This window comes from Lates calcarifer, linkage group LG16_LG22 (genome assembly GCF_001640805.2).
Source record: "Lates calcarifer isolate ASB-BC8 linkage group LG16_LG22, TLL_Latcal_v3, whole genome shotgun sequence".
NCBI classification, from domain to species: Eukaryota; Metazoa; Chordata; class Actinopteri; family Centropomidae; genus Lates; species Lates calcarifer.
In genome coordinates, this window is record NC_066848.1 from 13,752,555 (window position 1) to 13,773,830 (window position 21,276).

At 40.1% G+C, this 21,276-nt stretch overlaps 1 protein-coding gene across 1 annotated transcript in view; it reads left to right on the top strand.

The window, feature by feature from the left end:
• The window catches only part of cep170aa (centrosomal protein 170Aa), a 40,169-nt gene that overhangs the window by 4,763 nt on the left and 14,130 nt on the right, over positions 1-21,276 (top strand). Inside the window, 10 exon segments of the mRNA XM_018697001.2 lie at positions 5,558-5,617; positions 5,817-5,953; positions 9,880-9,969; positions 11,604-11,682; positions 11,968-12,026; positions 12,152-12,383; positions 14,203-14,340; positions 15,790-15,978; positions 17,626-17,799; positions 18,243-18,548. Coding sequence (XP_018552517.1) covers positions 5,849-5,953; positions 9,880-9,969; positions 11,604-11,682; positions 11,968-12,026; positions 12,152-12,383; positions 14,203-14,340; positions 15,790-15,978; positions 17,626-17,799; positions 18,243-18,548 — 1,372 coding nt within the window. The 5' untranslated portion in view covers positions 5,558-5,617; positions 5,817-5,848.

The window sequence follows — 21,276 nt, forward strand, 5'->3', positions numbered from 1 at the left end:
TGATACCATGTTGTTGTTGTTGGATATGCACATGTCTATGTGCATGTCATTGAACAGAAAGAAAAAGATGGCAAACGATGCAGCTTATTTGTCCTCACGCTGGAGGAGCAACCTTGACTGGGATGCACACTGTCAAATTACATTCAGCCTCAGATCTCTTAATGAGCCTTTAAGATGGCAAACTCAAAATACAGGCATACTTATCAAAGATTGTAGTTGAGGTTTTCTCTGACAAATTACCATGCTGAATTCAGGTTTGAGTGATTTGTCAAGTCAAAGGAGGTCCCTTCAACAGAAAATGTCTGGCGAGTCTTTTGCTCTTTGCCAGCCTAGTTTTCATTTATGAAGAGAGAGGTAAAGTAGGCCAACTTGATCCAAATGTCAAATGGAATCAAACACTTACAGACTGATATCCCTGGAGCAGCCATAACATGCTCCTTTGTGCACTCTTAATTTTAGACCAAGAACTTTTCATATATAATGAATTATTTAACTGCTGTCAAACTAAATTTTGGTGATTGACTGGCAGCCCTGTAGAGATATAATTACAAGTCATGCAAAGTAGGAGTTAAGTGTAAAGTCTTTTAGATTTGACATTGATACACCCATTCATCACATACATTTACAAATACATTGAATTGTAAGACCTGACCTGAAACCAGTGATGAAGTACGATCCTAAAAAAGAATGAAAATATATGTTTACAACATAACAAAGTTTACTGCCCAAAAAAAACAACAGTACAGCTAATAAAACTGACAAAATATTGATTCAGCTTGTTTTAAGTGTCTGGTACATCATTATCTGCATCATAGAAAAAGCCCAGTCTCTCCTTTTGCCTGAAGTTCAGAAATGAACAGAGGGATACTGTACCTCCTTTACTGAGTACTTTCATGTCTGTAAATCTACAAGAGACTGAGCCATTGGGGACTGGAAAAGCCTTTGTCTCGCTGTCTGTTTGTCTGTCTGTCCAGAGGTTGTTTGGCTGTCTCATCTTGAATCTGTCTCCTGGTTTGTTCTTTACCCCCCTCGGGGTCTGCAGGCTTTCCCCGCTCCCAGAGCACCTGTAGGGTTGCAAGACTGATTCACCTCCCCTTGTCTATCACTTATTGACTTCGATTTGAAAGTCCTAAATGACCTTACATCCACATTTTCAAGGGGATTGGCTGCTGCTTTTCTATTTGTCCTTCAATGCACTTTTCCTTTTATTGGTTTTACTTATGCCTCCAAGGTGCTGTCTAGCACCACATACCCTCTTTGTTTCCCTTTTCCATTGTTGCAGAGCTACAGTATTTATGTCAGAACCTCAATTTCACTAAGTGTTAAACTAAAGATCCATGTTTTTTTTTTTTCATCTTAGCAACATCTCTCTTTGTCTGTTCAGCCAAGTAGGATATCTCTGTTCCAGATACTGTAACTACAAGTGCTATTTATATCAGAACAATCAGCTTTTGCTGTTGTAAACATTAAGTGCATCACCTCCTCTCTGCTGGAGGATTTCTCCTGGGAAACACCAACCAGGCCTGAAAGTTTAGAACAGTTTTCAGTTTAATCACTGTTGTACTACATCAATCAGTGAACAGCAAAATATGATATTTGACAGTTTCATTCTTTTCTCACTTCCATTTCCCATAAAAGTACTGCCCATTGCGGGTGCCAAAAGTGTTTTTTTTTTTTTACAACATGGGTTCTGTAGAGTTAGCATCCCTTGTAGCTGTGGGAAGTTTTAATGTAGCTGCACTGAGATTAAGCTCCATTTTTACAATGTAGGCAGACAACCACACCCTTACTAGGGCTAAGTTTGGCTCTCATCACAAGACCATGCGGAAATGTGTGTGACAAGAGTATGAGTTGTCTCTCTGTGCTTGTCTGTCTTTTCCTCTCTCCTTAACTGTCTTTCTCACTCTTGTTTGCTTAGCATGTGGGTGTTTGAGTAAATGTGTGTGTGTAGAGGCTGCACACAGCATCTGTCAGTGTGTGTGATGTGGTGTGAGTCAGCTATCAGGGTTGTGATGGTGAAGATGACTGTCTGGGAGGTTAGAGAGAAGAAGCAGATGAGTAGTGCTGATGGTTACCCAGCTGTTGCATCATCCTGGGATCCTCAGTGGAGCCAGATGCTACGTGGAGAGCGGCAGCCATGTGTTACAGCAGAGTAACATATGAGGCAATGACAGTAAATAAGCCAGGGGCTCGCTGACACCGCTTCCTGTCCCTCTCTAGTGTGCGTTTGTGATTGGCTAATTCAGAGAGAAGGGGAAGATTTGAATTGTTGAAAAGACCGAAGACTGCTTATTCCATTGTGCCAGAGAACGGAAACATTGCTGTAAGAGCAATTAGTCACAGTTGATGAATCTAATTATCCATTGCTGCTTTATAATCATTCTGCTTATTTTTAATTTCTGATTATCTTACTATATAATGAATAATGATAGCAATGCTGATACTCATTTGCTTCAAATCTGTTCCATTGTTAGTGTTTAAGATGACTTTTGCTCATGACAATATGATTCATTTCCTTTGTGCTGTGAACGAGCAGCCTCACTGTAGATGACACATGATTTTCCATTCATGTCAGAAAGTCAACAAATCAACATAAACTACACACTCGCTGTGGTTTCAAAGATGAGTGTCCACCACAGGAAGTCCTGTGCATGCTTCCTGTCCTGCCATCTCCTCCATACAAAGAATTCACAGTCATCTTGGAATAATCCTGCCCTTTCACTCCTCATTTGTGTGTGTTTGTGTGTGTGTGTGTGTGTGTGAGAGAGAGAGAGAGAGAGAGAGAGAGTGTGTGAGTGTGTGGGAGATAGTATAAGTGTAGGTCTGGGGGTTGGGGAATTCCTGCCAAAACCATGAGGTCACTATTCCTCCTTATTAGACCCAGCAAGAATGCTGCTGAATGGGTAGAATGGAGAGAGGGAGAGAACCAGGACTGTTAACACCAGTCTTTTATCACCAGTATTTAGAAGCAAATATTTTTGCATTGCTGCATTAATTGATTATATGAAAAGGTGAGAATTTGATGCTTTCCTTTATCATACACAGTGGTAAACTGAAAATTTTTGAGTTTTGGGATGTTGGTTGGAAAAAAAAGCCACCTGAAAATGTAACCTTAGACTGAGCAATTTATTTTCTGACAAAATAAACAACAGTGGTGAAAAATATTCATTGGAATTTCTTGAAACCCAAGGTGATGTTTTCACATTGCTTGATATGTCAGACCAGATCCTTAAAAGATATTCAGTTTACTATCATATACAACAAAAATACACAGCAAATACTCACATTTCAGTATTCTCTGGAGCCAGAGAATATTTGGCATTGATTATCCAGATGGATAATTTTGTTTCCGTTGTTTTCTGTTGAATTTCCTAACTGTACTTTTTCAGTGCTGTGAGTACCATAAATGTAATTCCACTCACCTCCATTGTATTGGGCTGGAGGCAGAAATCCCAGAGATAGTTCTCTCAAAATACAGCCCAAACTAGACATCACTAAAATTAAGTGAGAAAATATGTTTTTTGTAATTTGGGAGAACTGACTGTTTGATGTGAGGACTGTAAGGAGCACATGCAAAGCAGACAGTATTTCCTTCTTACCACTGCATTCCTCCAGCTGTGCCGTCTCTTTCATGTGTGGTAGCGAGAAGGTTTTTTAATGGCACCACACAGGCTGGTATGCATCGTATTCAGGCTCCTCAACCACATCCTCGTTAACCTTGCAGTCTGCAGTGAATGTGCAGTGGTTATTGAGACAGCAAGCTCTCTGATGCTTTGGTTACAGTGGGGAGGGGCAACCACACATAATTATAGTGTAATGACAGAGCTGTTGTTCTTTGTAGGTTTCCTCTGGTAATGCATGCGTAGTGTGTTGTTTCAGTGTAGCATCCAAACACATATCTGCTGTATATTCATATCTGATACCTAATGGTCATGTAATTAGAGTGTTGCCATGGTTGATGAACACTATTAACACGAGACCCTTGGTTGTAATCTGGCCAGTGATGATTTGTTTGGATTTAAGTAAATCAAATATTGCGCCTGTGGTCCCTCTTTCTTTGAATTTAGCTGTTTACATGAAATTAATGTTAAGTTATTAGTTATTTTGGAAGTTATGGATAATTTAATGTACTAAATGGTTATTTTTATTTTTTGTTTTATTGATTATTTATTTATTGAGCAGACCTATGTAATAAATACATAAGTCTGCTCCATTCTAAATGCAACCAGTCTGGTTGCAGGTTTTGCTTTTTCTTATAGTCCAACAGTTTAATGGCAAAAATGAAAAAATATATCTTAAAGCACTTATCTACAACTGCTTGTTGCAACAGATTATCACAATACTTAACAACTGTCTAAAATGTCCTTGTTAAGTGTTTCACACGTCATATAAAATCGTCACTGGGATGAAAAGCTGATCTGAAGCTTTTACATCAGAGACAGCTGTTTGTACAGTCACGTTCCCAACAGCGTCATGCAAGGAACCATCAGAGGTGTGCAGTTGATTAAAATTTTACCCAGGGGATTATTGAGTTGGTATACGAAGTACTTATGAGGTCAAGTGAGCAAGAGCTTAGCTCAATAATCTCTAATTCCCTCTCTGATGGGCTTTTCTTGGCACTTTCTACACGCGACAGAGCTCCTGTTATTTTAGTGCCATTTGAAATTACCATGAGAAATGTTCCTTTGAAACCCATGTTTAAATAAATAATTATGAGAAGCATTAAAACTATCCAAACCTTGGTATAAACCTAAACATTAAGGTTTAACCAAATGCAGCAATCTTTTAAATTGGATTTCATAACAGAGACAACAGACTCTCCTCTTCACTCTGAGAGGTTGATGCCATCTTGTGACAGTGTGAAAATTAAATTATGAAAAAGGACTTTTGGCTGCTAAATTTTGCATCCAGTTGCTCAGTCAGACAGTATCAATCCCACCAGTCACTCAACCAGCCATTAAACCAAACTACCAGCATGCTATGTAACCAGTCAGTAAGAAAACAGTCATATAGATAACATGCCTGTCAGTCAGTTCTGCTGAATGTTGTTCTTCTGGGCTTGGGCAGTTAGAAAGTCAGAGTGGCTGGCTTTGACCTCCTTTTCCAGCTCATCTGAAGGAGAGCAAGAGGAGGGGGGGAGGCAGGAGGGAACATAAATGTCCTGCTCGGTGAGGCCAGCCAACATTCCTACATCACTTCCTCCTCTAACATCTGGCAGTGATCAGGGCAGGCAGGCAGAGAGGAAGGATGGATCTTACTGGCTGGTGTTAGTGTTCATTTCCAGACGTCGACAGTGAGGCATCACATTGCAAGACCGCCCACTTAATCTCACTCCCCCTACCAGCAAAACAAAGTGAAGCAAGATGGACTGTTTTGATTTATTGTCTCTCTACCAATGTTTACAGTTTGTCTATGAGTCTGCTTTTCATATGTTCTTGCATACATCAGTGCTAATTATATCATGAAAACAGACTGGCTTAACATGTTTGCCTGCCTCTGTGAGTATACATGAAAAAGAAAACAAGCTAAAAGCTCCCTCTTTCTTTTCTTTTCTCAGGATGGCGTAGCTGTGTTGTGCTGTCAGTGGTCTATCAGCAGTGAGCTACCTGGACCAGAGGTGTGTAGAAAAACACACTCTAATAAACCCAATTCATTTTTCCAATATTTATTTTTAATGTGATGTGACTCCATGTAAATATTTTAAGATGTTTACTGAGCAGTTTACAGCTGTGGGATGTAGCGCAGCTAAATGACACCTCTGTTCATTGAGTAAGCAGCTTAGTTGAACATCGAAGTATTTGTTTTTGTCCCAGTAGGTGTGTACCAGAGGCAGCAACAAGGTGCAGAGATGAGTGTGACCTCATGGTTCCTGGTGAGTAGCGGGGGCACTCGCCACCGGCTCCCCCGGGAAATGATCTTTGTCGGCCGGGATGACTGCGAGCTTATGCTACAGGTGAGAACACATTACACACCAATTTCTCCAGACAAGATATGTTTTTTGGGCTTTCTTTTCATTTATGAATTTGCTTTCTTTCTGTAGCCATTTAAACAAAAAGTGAGTTGAATAGGTGTTAAGATAATATGATAACTAGTGAACTCACAGAGCCTGATGCTTATTTAGGGACACTTGTCAGTCACCTAAATACGCTGCTGAGCTCACACTGATCTGTGTCATAACATGGCTGTTTACTGAGTTTGACCGAGGACACTACAAATGAGCCCTCATGCTGTTGCTCTTGCAGTAGCTGAGCATATATATTTGTTGCTGCGTTTGTTTGTGTGTGTGTACTGAAGTGGTGTCTTTGCAGCTGTGCATACATCCAGAGACTACGCATATGCTCATGTGTACCTCTGGTCACTGCACTATTAATAGAAAGTGGGGCAGATACCTCATGAGTTAGATCCTATCTGGCTCAGTCAGTTGTAGTGGATAGAGGGTGCATCCATGGCTGCTGCACCCTCTGTTATGACACTACATGTTGAGAGGAATTGTTACTGGTACCAGTGCCTGTCTGATAGTCTGACCATCAAGAAGACTCTCACTGATATTTATTCATTTTTACTGTATTGGTGTTCAGATTGGCCTTATTATCTGCTGAATTTTCTGTGGCTATATAATATACTCTTTCTAGGTTTCTGCTTTCTGCTTTCTTTTTTTCAACAACATCATTATATGTTAAAATAAATCTTACTCCATGCCTTCTAGATACTATTGAGTCCCTCTGGTGGTATTGCTTCTAGTATCAAATGAGAGGTATGTAGAAATCTAATCCAGTAATGGGATTTACGGGTTGAGGAGGAATGCATAAAGCAGTCAAAAAAAGAAAGCATACAAAATTTGTGAATAAAAAGTGGTTCATGACCGATTAGAAGTTCCACTTTTTAAAATCCAAGTTCACAGTATCATTACCTTTTTTTGCTCACAACTTTCATTTTCACTTGAGAAGTTGGCTTTATTTACTGTACACAGGAAACCCTACGGTGACTTCTCTAGCTCATTACTAACATTCTGCACGGTAACTTTAAACTCTTCAGTTGTGAAAGAGTTTATCCAGAGCGCCACTGGAAAAAAAATGTGCCGCACTGATGTAAATGTTTAGAGCCCTCATGTTAGCTGACAAAACAGTCAGTTTCCTGTGGTATTATTTTGTTTTTGATTCTACATTTTCTGTTGAATTTTATTAATTTATAAAGACAAAATCTGTTAAGATAATAGGGTCTTATGTAGCTTTTTAATGATGTTGCTCGCACAGTCTAAAAGGAGGAAATGCATACCTCGAAAAATACTTGCTGATGTGGAGCTTTCGATCGTATCATACAATCTTGTTTCTCTTCTCTTTGTTCTCTTCTTTTTTTGAGAACTTGAAGGACTCCTCATGTGATTGTTGTGGTCTCATTTCTTCTTGTGGTGAGATTGTCTTATTTGAAGGGTCAGTTACGAACTGTCAGTCTCACTTGAAAAACACCACTTAATTTATGAAGACATGTCACCGTCATAGACTGCAGCACCATGCTACCCTGTCAGTCTGTTGTTTAGTTTTTATTAGTTTCCCAGCTGACCTAAATCTTTGCAGAGTCACGTTCTTTGATGAGGAGACTTTAAGAGAGCAGTAATAAGGGCCATTTACTGAAGCATGTGGGGTTGTAAAAGATCTATTTTGCTTTTCAAACACTTATCTCTAATATGTCTCTGATGACCTGAGGGTCTGCTGTCCCTGCTTATTAATGTGTGCCTGTGCGTGTTTTTGAATTACTATCCTTGTGACGTCTTGGGATTGATAGAGAGACAATGTAAATCTTTCAAACTGAGGACATTTTTTTGGCTTTGTGTGTGTGTGTGTGTGTGTAAATATGAGACTTTGTGTAGCTGCCTACAGTCGTCCTCCATGTGACTGCTTTAACAAGCCAAGGCCTCGTCACATGGCTGCTTGTGTCATGCACCAAATAAAACACACTTGCACTTCAAATGAATGTATGACTTAGAATTATCACACTGTTACTCGAGTGACCCAAGTGAGTGTTTTGTAAATATTTTGGTGTCATCTTTCAAAATTTGCCAGTAGCTTGTTTTTCCATCAATCATACACACACACACACACACACTGGTTTTGACAACTCTGCTAGTTAAATACTGTAATCAGAATAGATCCTGACTTTATTTATTTATTGAAAAAGTGAAGAAGCAGTGTGTGTACATATATATATATATATATATATATATATATATATGTCCCCTCTCTTTCTTTCTCTTTCTCTTTCTCTCTTTCACTCTGCTTTTATACACAATATTCATATGTTTTAACTCTCTTTATCTGCTTGTCCTAAAAAATTTGTTTTCACTTCAGATGTGTTTTGATTTGGCTTAGTTATATTGAGTGAGTCCACATTAGTATTCTAAGTTGCCTCTGCTTAAAGTTAGTCAGCAGTTCTGTAACACGATGAGCGTGCCCTCTCCTGTGGTGTGAGGTACAACAGGCAGCTCAGTTGGTTTCTATCCTGTTTGATCTGGCCTAATCTCACTAAGGTAATCTGTTCAGCGGTTGGCTCTCTTGCGTTGCTTCCCTTGGCTTTACTTCAGCATTATGTGGACATTTTCTATTTCAGCATAAATGTGCTATCCAGTTATCTTCTTGTTGAAACAAGGAAAGTGACTGGGTTATGGGAAAGAGTCATGTGAGTTCTGAATATGAGATTAAGCTCTCAGAATCAGCGCTGATTGACCTCAGAACAATAAACCCATTCTTGCACAAATTACTTTTTTGGTTTTCGGTTGGTTTGGTTTGGTATTTGGTTTTGACCATTTTTATTTTCACATGTTGCGCTATTCATGAGTCAGACAAAGTGGTTCAATTGCACAACACTTTCAGTGCCTTTAATGGATGTGTTAGATAGTGCTATTTTTATATTGATCAGATATGTGTTTAGTTAGTACTGGAGAGAATGAAAGCTGAAAACTTACCCCAAATGATGAGCTAATCTTATGTAGAAATTTAGCATCAGGAAAGCAGCTGCAAACTTAGACACAGCAGACTTTTCTATCACTAAATGTAAAGTAAATATAGGATCTCTATAGCAACATAAAAACAAACAATTCCAGGACAAGGTGTTGCTTAGTTTCTCATGTTTTATTGCATATATCTGAAAAGCATTCTAACAGACATTTGGAGGCCACAGCAAATTTGCTCACCAATCAGTGTTATTGCATACTTCTAGCTGTGTTTGCAAATTCTGTGACATTGATATATGAGAGAGATATTTGCTACATTTCACGATACAATGTTTGTGTTGAGAAATTTATCCTCAGATCAGCTGATGGGCTAATATCTGGACACCACAGAAAATCAATACTTTCACCTCCAGCCCTTCATTATTCTACTGTTCTCTTTTGTGTGTGCATGTGTGTGAAGCTCTGCATGAATGTGAAGGTGTCAGTATGGTGTGAGCAGCATCTGAGACATTGAAATACCTGCTGATATGCTTTTGGTTGATATCGTAGTAGATACGCAGTAACATTGAGACTTACTATCAAGGTTGCATTCTTGACATAGGATGCTCATACCTCCACAAAGCTTTAACATTAGCACAGTTTGCTCCAGTCACACACAGCCCTCTATTGGTTTGTGTGAGAAGCAGTTGCTATTCTGCAGTTTATGCTTAGGTGCACTCTCTCTGTAGCCGTGATGCATCACAGGTGTCTACAAAAGCAGTGCAAAGAAAATTTGAAGGAGAGCAGCACAGATTAAGAGTACAATTGATATGTTTCTGTGCCTGTTAAGAAATCTGGGCCGACAACATCTGGTCTTAATGACCTGATTATAACCACATGAAGTTCACAACTGTAACCATCAGGTTAATGTTTTCTTATGTTTTTGTTTGAAGTCCCGCAGTGTGGATAAGCAGCATGCAGTCATCAACTACGAGGCTGGGACTGATGAACACAAGGTCAAGGACCTGGGCAGCCTGAATGGGGTGAGTGTACAGACAGAAATGTGCAAGACAAGGAGAGGTTAGGACAAAGATAAAAACTACAAAAGAAAATGAAGATAGGACAGAGAAGAATTGAGGAGAGAAGGGGGTTGCATGATGGATGATGGATGGAGAGAGATAAGACAATGAGTTAAACCATCTGGTGGAGGAAAAATGGGTTTTAAAGGGAGATTAATAGGGAAAGCAAAGATGGAGAGGAGGTACAGAGGCAAAAACCAAAGACATTGAAGGTAGAAGCAGATGAAGATGAGGGAGGTTGTGAATGGTCAGAGGTTAACTTATTTTTAGTCAGTGGGACAAGGACCCAATCAATCTCTGTGTCATTGAAGATTTATATCAGGGCTGAGGTCAATTCGTATCTAAACCTAATTATGCAAATTGCTACTTAAGGGCACTATTTGTGATTTGAATATGGACCAAAGGGTCCACTTTTCCACCAAAAAATCTTTAGACTTGCTATCACCCCCACATTGAAGTTAGTAAACATGGCATACAAGCAGGACAGTAGGCAGGAAGGAAGCCATTGTGTGAGAGGCAGAAAAAAAGAGTGCATGGTATATTGGCAGATGTATTATCCTCTAATTATTAAAAGATCTGATTATTATCATTTCAGTAATTCAATTTCAGCTGATATTTGCATCTGATTTTTTTTCTAGATAACCATTTTGTGTGTGGAGAAAACACACTGTTAAAAGGTATTTTGGGAAATATGGTAAATCACTAACTGAAGCAAAATTACTGAAGGGTTTTTGTATCATAACCTCGAGGTGCCTATTTAAACTCTAAACATAGTAGCTCAGTAAAACCCAGTTACAGTTGCCACATGGTGTTAGTCATGTGTAGTGATTAGCACTCAGTCAGAGTCCACCAGATTGGACACACATGCAGAATGTCCCTCACATCCTCTCCAGCTCTCAGACAGGAAGTCAGAGTCAGAGCCACTTCCTGCTGTGTCATTAACCATCCAGCTTCTTTGGCTGTATTCAGAGGAAGTTCTCTCCTGCTGAGTCAGTGGATAGTGTATGTAGAGATTTGACGCACCACTGAGTAAAAAGCTGTGTTTGGGCAGTGCCACCATTTACTCTCTTGTTTGAGGTGTTACAGTGCTATGTTGCTGTGCTGTTTAGCTGTCATCTCACTAGAGAGGCGACAGGAATGTTTTACAACAGCAGTGAAAGTATGATAGAATTTAATTTGCAGTTCAGTGAAACCTGATCTATTTTAGGGCTGCAGAGTGGAAGGAGGAGCGAAACCGGGGGGAAGGGGGGCAAAAATGTCAAACATTCTCTGTTTTCACTTTTCAGAAATGATCAATTAACTCAGAAAATAAGTGTCAGGTTTATCAATAATGAATATAACTTTGAATATAACTCTAGTTGCAACCCTAATTTCCTTTTGGAAACACAGACACTGTTATGTGTGACAACACCTTGGACCAGTTTAATCAGATGCCTCCTTGTGGTGTTACCTTCCTTTACTGTTCCTATCTTAGAAAATAAAGATTTTAACTGTTTACATTCACATTTACATGATAGTTGAATTAGTGTTTATTTTAGCTTAATTTTATTGGTTATTGGTTATTTTATTTTTGTCTCTCCCTTTCCCTCCCTCTCCAGACCTTTGTAAATGATGTTCGCATCCAGGAGCAGATGTACATCACTCTGAAGTTGGAGGACAAGCTGAGGTTTGGATATGATATCCTTTCACCCCTCTGATCTTTGAACCCTTTCAGCCCTCACACACCCACCAGTGGGTTCATTATTCCAAAAACATGCTAAGCATCAAAGCTTGATGCTTGATTATAATATTATCATTTTAATTCATACCAAAATGCCATTTTTTTTACTGTGTACTTTATGAAGATAGTAGAATTTACAGCTTGCAGTAGTATATTGTTTCATCTGTAAAATATGCATATGTAGGTACATGTATCATAATTGTGCTTTTGTGCCCAGTATTTCCTTAACTTATCTGTCTCACATACCAACCTGTTCACGGTGGTGAGAGGAGAGCTCACTGTTCCTGAGGAAGCTTTAAAGGCAAGAGCACACACACGTACACAACCTGACATCAACTGTCAAGTATCAGTGTTCACCATAATACCATCATATTACCCTAAACTCTTACCCTATCCATTTAATGTATTTTTTCATCTCACTCACAGCATGAAAAGTTCACCAGCGGCCTCCAACTCAGCAAGAAGCCATCCAATGGCGATACTACTACGGCCACAACCACAAGCAAATCTCCCATGAAGACCCCAACAAAAACACTGAAGTCCCCCAGTGGTGGTGCCTCAAGGCAAGGGGAGAGCAGAGCAGCAGATGGGGTCATGCCCCTCAAAGAGCCATCAGCTAAACCTGTGGACAGTCACAGAGCAGAGGAGAGGATAGGAGGTGAGACACAGAAATAGTATTATGTGCATTATTAGTAACTAATGTACAATGTGAATCAAGGAAATGTGCTGTGTTGATTTGATCTACTATTTATATTCATTGAAATTAATATTTATTGACCACTATCACAAATCTACTCATTTCTCCTTCTAGTTTATCTATACAGACAATACCAAAAGTGAAATTTTGCAATGGTGTTAATCCAAAAATAAAAAAAGAAATGATAACAGGGATAACAGAGTAGGAGATTCTGTGGCAGCACAAAAAATACTAACAACTAATCATGGCCTTATTCCTCTACATTTACCTATGGATAAGTATTTTAAAAAATATACTAATAATCTCTTGAGACTAAAATGTCACAGTTAGACCAATTCACAGAATTTAAATTGTATTGTAACTTTCTACAACCCTCACAGTGCTGGTGTCTCTGTTTTGCATTCATATACTGTAGGTGGAGACATTTCATGCTCTACATTTGTGCAAAACACAAAAATACAAGTTAAAATATGCACACTGTGCATGTTTTTTTATGTGCTTAAGCAATGTAGGGTGGATTTCTTCTCTAAGAAAATAAATTGTGTGATGGAATATTGTGAAATAAAGTGTGATGGGGTTTTGTCTCAGGCCAGTAGGGGGTGGACATGGTCACCAGGGAAAGGGGTCTAACCACCACACCAACAGTTATGTATCATGAATGTGGTTTTGGTCTGAGGGTGTCCCAAATAACTGACATCACTGACCACACTGGGGTGCTAGCAGGGGTCCTGTATAATCTCCAGATGTTGAAACAAGGCCACATGGGGCTTGTGTTATTGCACAGATTAAGCAGTAACAGGGTCAGAGTGCCTGCATAATGCAAACCCATATGCCAGCACCACTCGTCTTAAAATACAGTTAAATTCACAGGCACGCACATACATTTACACATTTGGAACAAAAAATAAATAAATAATAAAACTACACGAACAGTGTTGCATGTTACCCCATCTGCTGCACATGCTTTTAATGACACCCTCTCTGTGGTTCTGAGGATCTAATCCTGCAGTGTTACTACTGTAATACTTTGCCTCACCCAGATATTATACATCACAGAGAACATATATTCTGTAGCTTTTATATAGAATGCCCCTACTTACTGCATGCAATTTGGCACAGAACATCTATAATTATCTGGATATACTGTGATTAAACTTTCATAGCTCAGGATAAGGGGTACTTAAAGAAAAGTAGGTAAAGAAAAGAAAGAACAGAGAGAAGTATACACAGGATGAGGCATCCTCTGGCACAGAGGCAACATCACTGATTCAAATCCAGCTGGAGACCTTTGTTTGTCAGACCCCTCTGCCTCAACTATGTTTCCTGTCACTTTGATATTGTGCTGTCCAATTCTAAAAAAGAAGTGCCACAGGATGCTCATCCCTTGTCAACTTTCATTCTAAAGGGAACAAGGAAGCAAATGGAAAGTCCCTCTTTCATTCAAACCATGTGTGTCTGAGGGAGAGAGGGAGAGAGAGAGAGAGAGAGAGACAGACAGACAGACAGAGTGAGAGAGAGTCTATGTGCCCATCCTGCTGGCTAAAGTTCTGAAAATAGGTCAGTGGTGCAAGACCCAACCAGAGGGGAATTAATACACAAACACACACATACACAAAGAGCAGCTGGGTTCATTTGTGGCATCCTGATGCATCCAATGAATAGTTTATGTTGATAACTGTTGATAAATAAACATGGCAGGCCACAGTTAAAGCCACAATAAAATGTGTACTTTCTTCAAGGCTTTGTTAAAATGTGTCTGCAATGTGTACATGTGTCTCAGGGGATGTCACAGCACTGCCTCGTGGGACCCCTCTGTACGGCCAGCCATCTTGGTGGGGGGATGGGGACGCAGATGATGAGAACTCCTTCAAACAGGAAACCAAGTCATCCACCAAAAAACATGACAGCTCCCTTTCAGGTAGGACGTATTCCAACTTTTAACTTCTAACTACCATCACACACAACATCTCCTCATCACACAGTGGACAAAACGACAGCTACAGTGATTTACATCATATTCCAAAAACATCAGTGCTGTAAATGGAAGACTGGTTGAGTCTATATTTGTCGCATTTTACCAGCTTCGGCTTGGAGTAGTTTTGGCTCAGAGTAAAGGTTGTAAAAATGTTTTTATAGGACGTCAACAGCTTTCACTTCACATAAAGAAAGTTAATTGTTGTAAAGAGTTACATGTTGTCAAAACAACAACAATTACAAACTCTTTGTGTGAATATACAGAACAACTTAATGTTTTTTGACTTCCATGACAATAGCCACAAAATACAGATTTCATATGGACCTGGATATAATACTGAAGTCTTAAATGGTATTGTAGCCGTTGTTTATGGTGTGATGAATCAATAAAAATAGAATTTAATATAGCATTTAGCATACTCACCATCTCTTCTGTAGTTTGTGTGGAGGGTTACAATTGCAGCATTTTCTTTGTGTCAGCCAGACTGTATGTTTGTATGTGTTACAATGTGCATACAAAGGCTTTTTTCAGAGCCTGTATGTGTGTCTGTTTGCTTACAATATGTGTATGTATAGTGACCGTTGGACTGGGGGGTTGGTTCTGTTAACTGGTGGTGGATAGTCAGAGTAACAGGATTAGAGGCTACACCAATTGTAAAACAGCTCAGCGATGCAAAATCAGTCTGTGCCAGGCTGGTTTTAGTGTGGACCAGTGTAGTCAGGAGGAGTGGGGGGAGGTTAATCAAACATTGGAGCAGACTGAAGCGTCCGCAAATCTCTTGCCACATCTGGATGGATAATATTGGCAGCGTCTTCACCAGCCTAAAAAGGCCGACTTTGAGTATCAGCTCTTTTAAGAATCTGTTAGGAACTATTTCTATATGTTATACCATGCAGAGCATTTTTTTCCTGTTAGAGAGAGATTAGAAAAGACTCTCATTTTGGAGTAAATCTGTGCAAGCGTGCAGGTGATTGAAACCTTTAAAGCTTTCCAAAAAAATCAGGCGAATGGGATTGGCTACTTCAGTCATGGAAGAGGGTGAGTGGAAGGCATTTTGCCGTCTCAGAGCATTGACTTTTAGACTGAGTGCTGAATGGATGTTGTAATGATGGAGTTGTTTTGTGTAAGCAGCGTGTTTCAGGGGGTGTTGCACTGTGTATTTATGGACCTCAGCATTAAAAGAGGCTCTTATCAGTCAAATATCTTTTGAAATAGTGTGAGCACATCCTCTATAACTGCTCTAATAAACTGTTAACATCAGATATAGCAGTGAAGGGGAAGTGAAAGAAAGGAGAGGTTTAGGGTAGGAAGTGATGTTGTTTGAGTGTGGGTTTTTGTTGCATGCATGTGTGTGTCAGTTAAGTTTAATGTGTGTCCTTTTCTCCTTCCCAGTGAATAGGCTGTGTTGTCAGAGTCCTCCCCCTCCGCTTGTGTATTGTCACTCAGGCCGATTGGGTTACGCCATTGCACCAGCTCCCCCATTCCTCCCAACACACACACTCGTACACTCATCGTACAAACAGACCACTCTCTCACTCTACACACTGCAGAGATCATTAGTTAACCACTCTTTAATTCTCCGTAAGTATTGCTCTCTCCTCTGGTAAAGGGCTTTCAATTTGAATCAACTTTTTATTAGTGTGACATACAATTACTTTGCACTTGCTTTATTACCTGTGGCACTTTTAAGAACTATTTGGTCAGTTAACTCTCTTTAGCTCTTAAGTACATTAGAATGTGAAATAAGGAATCACTACAGATTATAAAATGATTCTTAAAAGTTATACCACTGTAATGTAAAGTCAGTTACACTTCCCCATATAGTAGGTGCGTTTTGTAAGTATGTTGAACACCCATGCTAGGGTGTCATAAATCTGTAATGCTGTGTCTGTTGTCAGTTTAAATTTTTCTATTTACTCCTATTTTCTATTTAATTTTTCTATACTCCACATTTCATGTCAGTATTAGTTAGAACTGTATGGTCTTAACATGAATGGCATTAAACTCATTTATCAAGCTCTAACTTCGTAGAAATCACTAGGTGCTTCCCAGAAAAGCCATGTGACTTATGGTGACATCAATGGAAGCACTGATAGTATTCACACTTATTACATATGTGAGATACAGGAAGTTTAGTAAGTTCATCATAATTTCAGGGAAGGACTAAATACGGTGAGTTACGATATTTACTGTATTTTTGTCTTTATGTTTTATAAGATTATTTTTAGAGCTTATAAAACTTTCTGAGTTTCTGGAGAGCAGAATGGCATCTTAAGCATCATTCAACATATTTAATCTACCTCATATTTGCATTCCTTTTAAATTCACATTGTAAATCTTCCCAAACTTGCAGAGCAGCTTATCCTGGCAAACGCAGATTTTGATTCAAAGATGTTTCCAAAGAGATTTTTTTGTACCCCAGTTTAGTTGATAACACTAAAGTGGTTGATTCAGAGATTCTGTTTGTGGGAAGATCCTGCTTTGTCTCATGAGTCTTTAAGTCATATAAGTCATATTTTTTAGATATATTACTCATGAGAAATTCACTCTCTTTTTCTGCAAAGTCAGTTTCTGTTTCTTGTTTCTCATTGCCAGTTGCCATATGTTCCTACATTTGCTCCCCAACATGAAGCAGATGGCCCCTCTAATTTCTGAAAGTATCATTTATCATATTCAGATCCCACAGAGGCTCTGTTTGTTAATATGAGTAGATGAGAAAATAAGTACTCCATATTGTAAGTGCACCAGTGCACATCTTGTCCAGACTATGTCTATATGAGAGACAATAAAAAAGACAGGGACAGAACATGTATGTGCATGTCTTCCTTATAGTTTATAAGCCTGCATCCTCCCCCAGAAGGAGACATTAATTCTGATAAATGGTGAGACACACTTGCTGAAGAACAGACCACAATTGAATTGGTCCATGTGGGGCCTTGCTTGACCTTTCACTTCCGACTTTGGGGCATTGGGGTGTTATGTTATTAAAGTGATAAATGTATTTCCCATGCTCAAGATCTGGATAGAAGCTGTGACACAGTGTTATTGCATCCACGCCCGTCGTATCTCACTGAAGATGAACAGAACAACTTCAGACTACTTATAAGCTTAGAGATAACACCTAATAGATCACATTTAGTTAGACATTATACTGGTTTTCCTAATATTCATACAGTTTTGTTAAAATCATTAACTTTTGTAACGGTTTTATGCGTTTTTTAAACTCAGACAGCAAAGAGGCGCGGCGAGGGGAGAAGGCTAAGGAAGACGGCCTTCATGCACCCACCGCCCACGATTCCAGTTACTTTGAAATCCCTACCAAGGAGGGTCACATGGCTAATAACGGCATCCATGAAATTCCCACTAAGGACACGGAGGGCAGTACCACTCACGCCACTACAGGTGAAGTATATTTTTCATTTATTCTGATATATTGTAAATACAAGTCCTGAGGTGTGTGTTTTTTCTCTCTTAGAGTTTAAAGGGGATGTAAGATTATAGTGTTGCCAATTAAGATCTTTGTAGCTTACAGAGATAGAAAATCACCACTAATTATTTGTGGCATTAGTACAATTCGTCTATTTATGCATTTAAAATGTAATTACATGAATAATTTACAAGACAAAACAGAAAGAGGCCAGTGTTTGTATAGTGCAAACGTGGTAGCAATCAGACTGCAACAGAAACCATCAGCTGTTTTGATCAAATTTAGAAAATATCCATAAACTGTACATTTCCATTGCATACATCATTTTTTGAGACTGCTTCTCATAGCAGCCTTGTATTTAGTAGTATTGACAGACTCTGACTGACACAGTAACAAAACTGCAATGTCTTTTCCACAGCTCAAGGTCACGCCTCCTTCACCATAGAGTTTGACAACACTTCTCCAGGGAAAGTCACAATTAAAGACCATGTGTCAAAGTTCACATCTGACCACCACAGATCTCGCTCCAAGAAAAGTGGAGCAGGAAGTGGCGGCACTGGAGGGAGGGACTTGAGCACACTTCAAGCGGCTATGATGGCATCGGAGAGCAAGGTGGCTGATTGGCTGGCCCAGAACGACCCCACTCTGGTGCGCAGCGAGTCAACGGAGGATGACAGCAAGAGCATCAAAAGCGACGTGCCGGTCCATCTCAAAAGACTGAAAGGTGGAGGTTATTTGTTGCACTTCTTTCTTGAAACCTCATACTAGAGTTATGCCTTAATGTTACAAGATTTTACACGCTGTCTCAATTTCCCATTCGTCTCTTTCTAAACTATGTGAAGACTTGGGAAATTCTTTGTGAGGAGCAAGGGTTGTTGGCAGTGGTAACCAAGCCAGGGGATTAGCAACTAGCAGACAGAAACATTTAAAATCCTATCTACTCCTCTACTGCTCTGACAGCCAATGACAAGGCTTAGCATGAATAGCACAGCACAGCCCCCTTTGAATTTCACTTTTTTACCATTTACAGACATATTATCCAGTGAGGAGCACATACTCTACACATATACTACTTCATGGCAGTTAATGCCTGACTACAAGAGCTTTTTGTTTGATGTTTTTCTTTTGCATTGTCAGTGTGGACATCTGAAACTTCTGTTTTCCTCTGTGGGCTTGTTGCTATGTATCCTTGGGGTAAGGTTTGAGATTGCTATGACTGCAAGTTGCATGCTTCTCTCTGTTTCTTTGTTCCTTTTACCTGCAAGCAGACCACTGCTGATTAGACTCCTGCTGCCAGGGGGTTTTTGGGAGAAAGGCCCAGACAAAGAGAGGACATGCTAAGCTTTGTGCTGCCAGTGAAGAGAGTTTAAGTTTGATGCTAAGCTAAGCTATGGCAGACTACATGCTGGCCATGAGTTAATTAAATGGAGGTCAATTTATGATATTGATGTGTAGACAGAGTGATGGAATGGAATCTGTGAGGTGAGGGGAGAGCTAATCATTAGATGGAGTACTAAATGCATGTCAACCAGCTGACAGAATGGCTCACCTAATGGATGATTACGTTGTTAACTGATTCACTGTCTGAATGACTTTGGGACTGCTAGACACTGCAGTCTTTCCAACTGAGGCTGTGGATGACTGATGCTTGATGAGCTGGCTCTTCGTGTTTAGTCCCAGAAGGACAATCAGAAAACAGCAAGGAATGGAGTGTGGTTGTGACATGCATTACAGGAAATCGAGAATAACCACGAGTAATAGGGTAAAAAAGGGTGGAGCAAGGAGGAGAAAAGGGCAGGAGAGAATGAAGAGGGATGGATAGAGGACAGGTGGACAGCTGGATGGAAGGCTGCGCACTGATACCAGCTGTGGGCATGTGAGGCGCGAAAAAACAGTCACAGGGAGGAGATGGGGCGAGGAAAGCGGGAGAGCCTCACTGTAACGCCGAGAGCAGCATTTGCGGCAATAACAGAAAAGGTGATTGGACAAAGAAAGGCAAGAAGGAGAGAGAGAGAGATAGAGAAAGAGAGGCTTGTTGCCTGGACTGCAGTGAAAGTGGAAAGGGAGATGGTGAAGGAGGAGAGAGCAGTTTTTTGTAGATAGTTGTTATAGTAACAGTGATGCAAATGATGACAGGGAAGAGAGCACAGACATACATTTAGAAAGAGCAAAAACGTGAACATCTGTTTGTGTCTGTGTCTGTGTCTGTGTCTGTGTGTGTGTGTGTGTGAGTGTGGTGGCTGCGGGAGCATGTGCGAGAGGTGCGTTTCAGTGCTAACCGATGGTGTGTTTGAAGCATGTGCCGCTCACATGTGGATTTGTGTGGCTGAAATTCGTCGTGTTTGTGTTTGCTGCGTGTGTGTGTTTGAAACATGCTTGGCACTGATCTGCAGACAAGCAGTGCAGCAGCATGTGTGAGAAGAGGCATGTGAGATGTGCTAAGGGTGTGTCATAGAGGTACTAGGCAGAGAGGGAAGCAGAGGTTTAGCATGGAAACTGAGGAGGCAACTGAGCCAAAGCTTTTGATTTGTAAGCATTAAGGTGAGTCCCTCTATTGTTGCTGCAAGGTGCAGTGCAGAGGATATGTCTTTATGCTGTCTGTTATTTCTGTCCATGTTGGAACTGCCATGTGTGTATTATTGTAACATCTAAAAGTCAATAAGATGTGATTCTGATCAGTGTAAGGCTCTAAATGTGTGATATGAAATGTTTGATGGCAAGATTATTTTAAGTGATTTGGTAAATGATTAGTACTTAATGCACAATTGATTGTCATTTGCAGTGGTAGCAAAAGCTTAACAGATACACACAGGTTGACCTTCAATATTATGAATTGTGTGTTAGTGTATTGTATGCTTACAACTCTAAATATGTTTAGGGTTACATGTTGGCCTGTCTGTCTGTGCAACTGTGTATCCATGTAAGGTAAGTGCGTCCTTGTGTCGGGCACTGAGTTTATGTGTGTGTGTGTGTGTGTGTGTGGTGTGTGGTGTGTGGTGTGGTGTGTGTGTGTGTGCGCGCGTGTGTGCAGCCAGCGGCAGAGGCAGAGGCCAGCTCCTCTGTGAGTCATGGTGGGGCGAGTGGGGCAGAGCACTGGACTCTCACAGACACCTCTGTTCTCCTCTGGCCCTGCCAACGGCTTCTTTGTCCGGGGCACACACAGCATGAAAGACCTGCCTCTCTCTTGTCTGCTTATCTCCTGATCTGCTCAAGCTACTGTAACGCACTGCTGCTTTCCTTTCTCATTCCTTGTATGCTGTCTTTTTCTTCTTTTTTTAATGAAATCTATGCTTTATTAAATTTCAAACAGTGAAATTTGAGGCAGGAAAGCTAGAGGAGGAGGTGGATGGTGGAATGTGACAAATGAGCTGCAGACTTGGAAAAATGCCCCAGGCTACAGAGCCACTGTGATACCCCAGTGTAGGAATAATACTTAAAGGGGTACTTCAGCG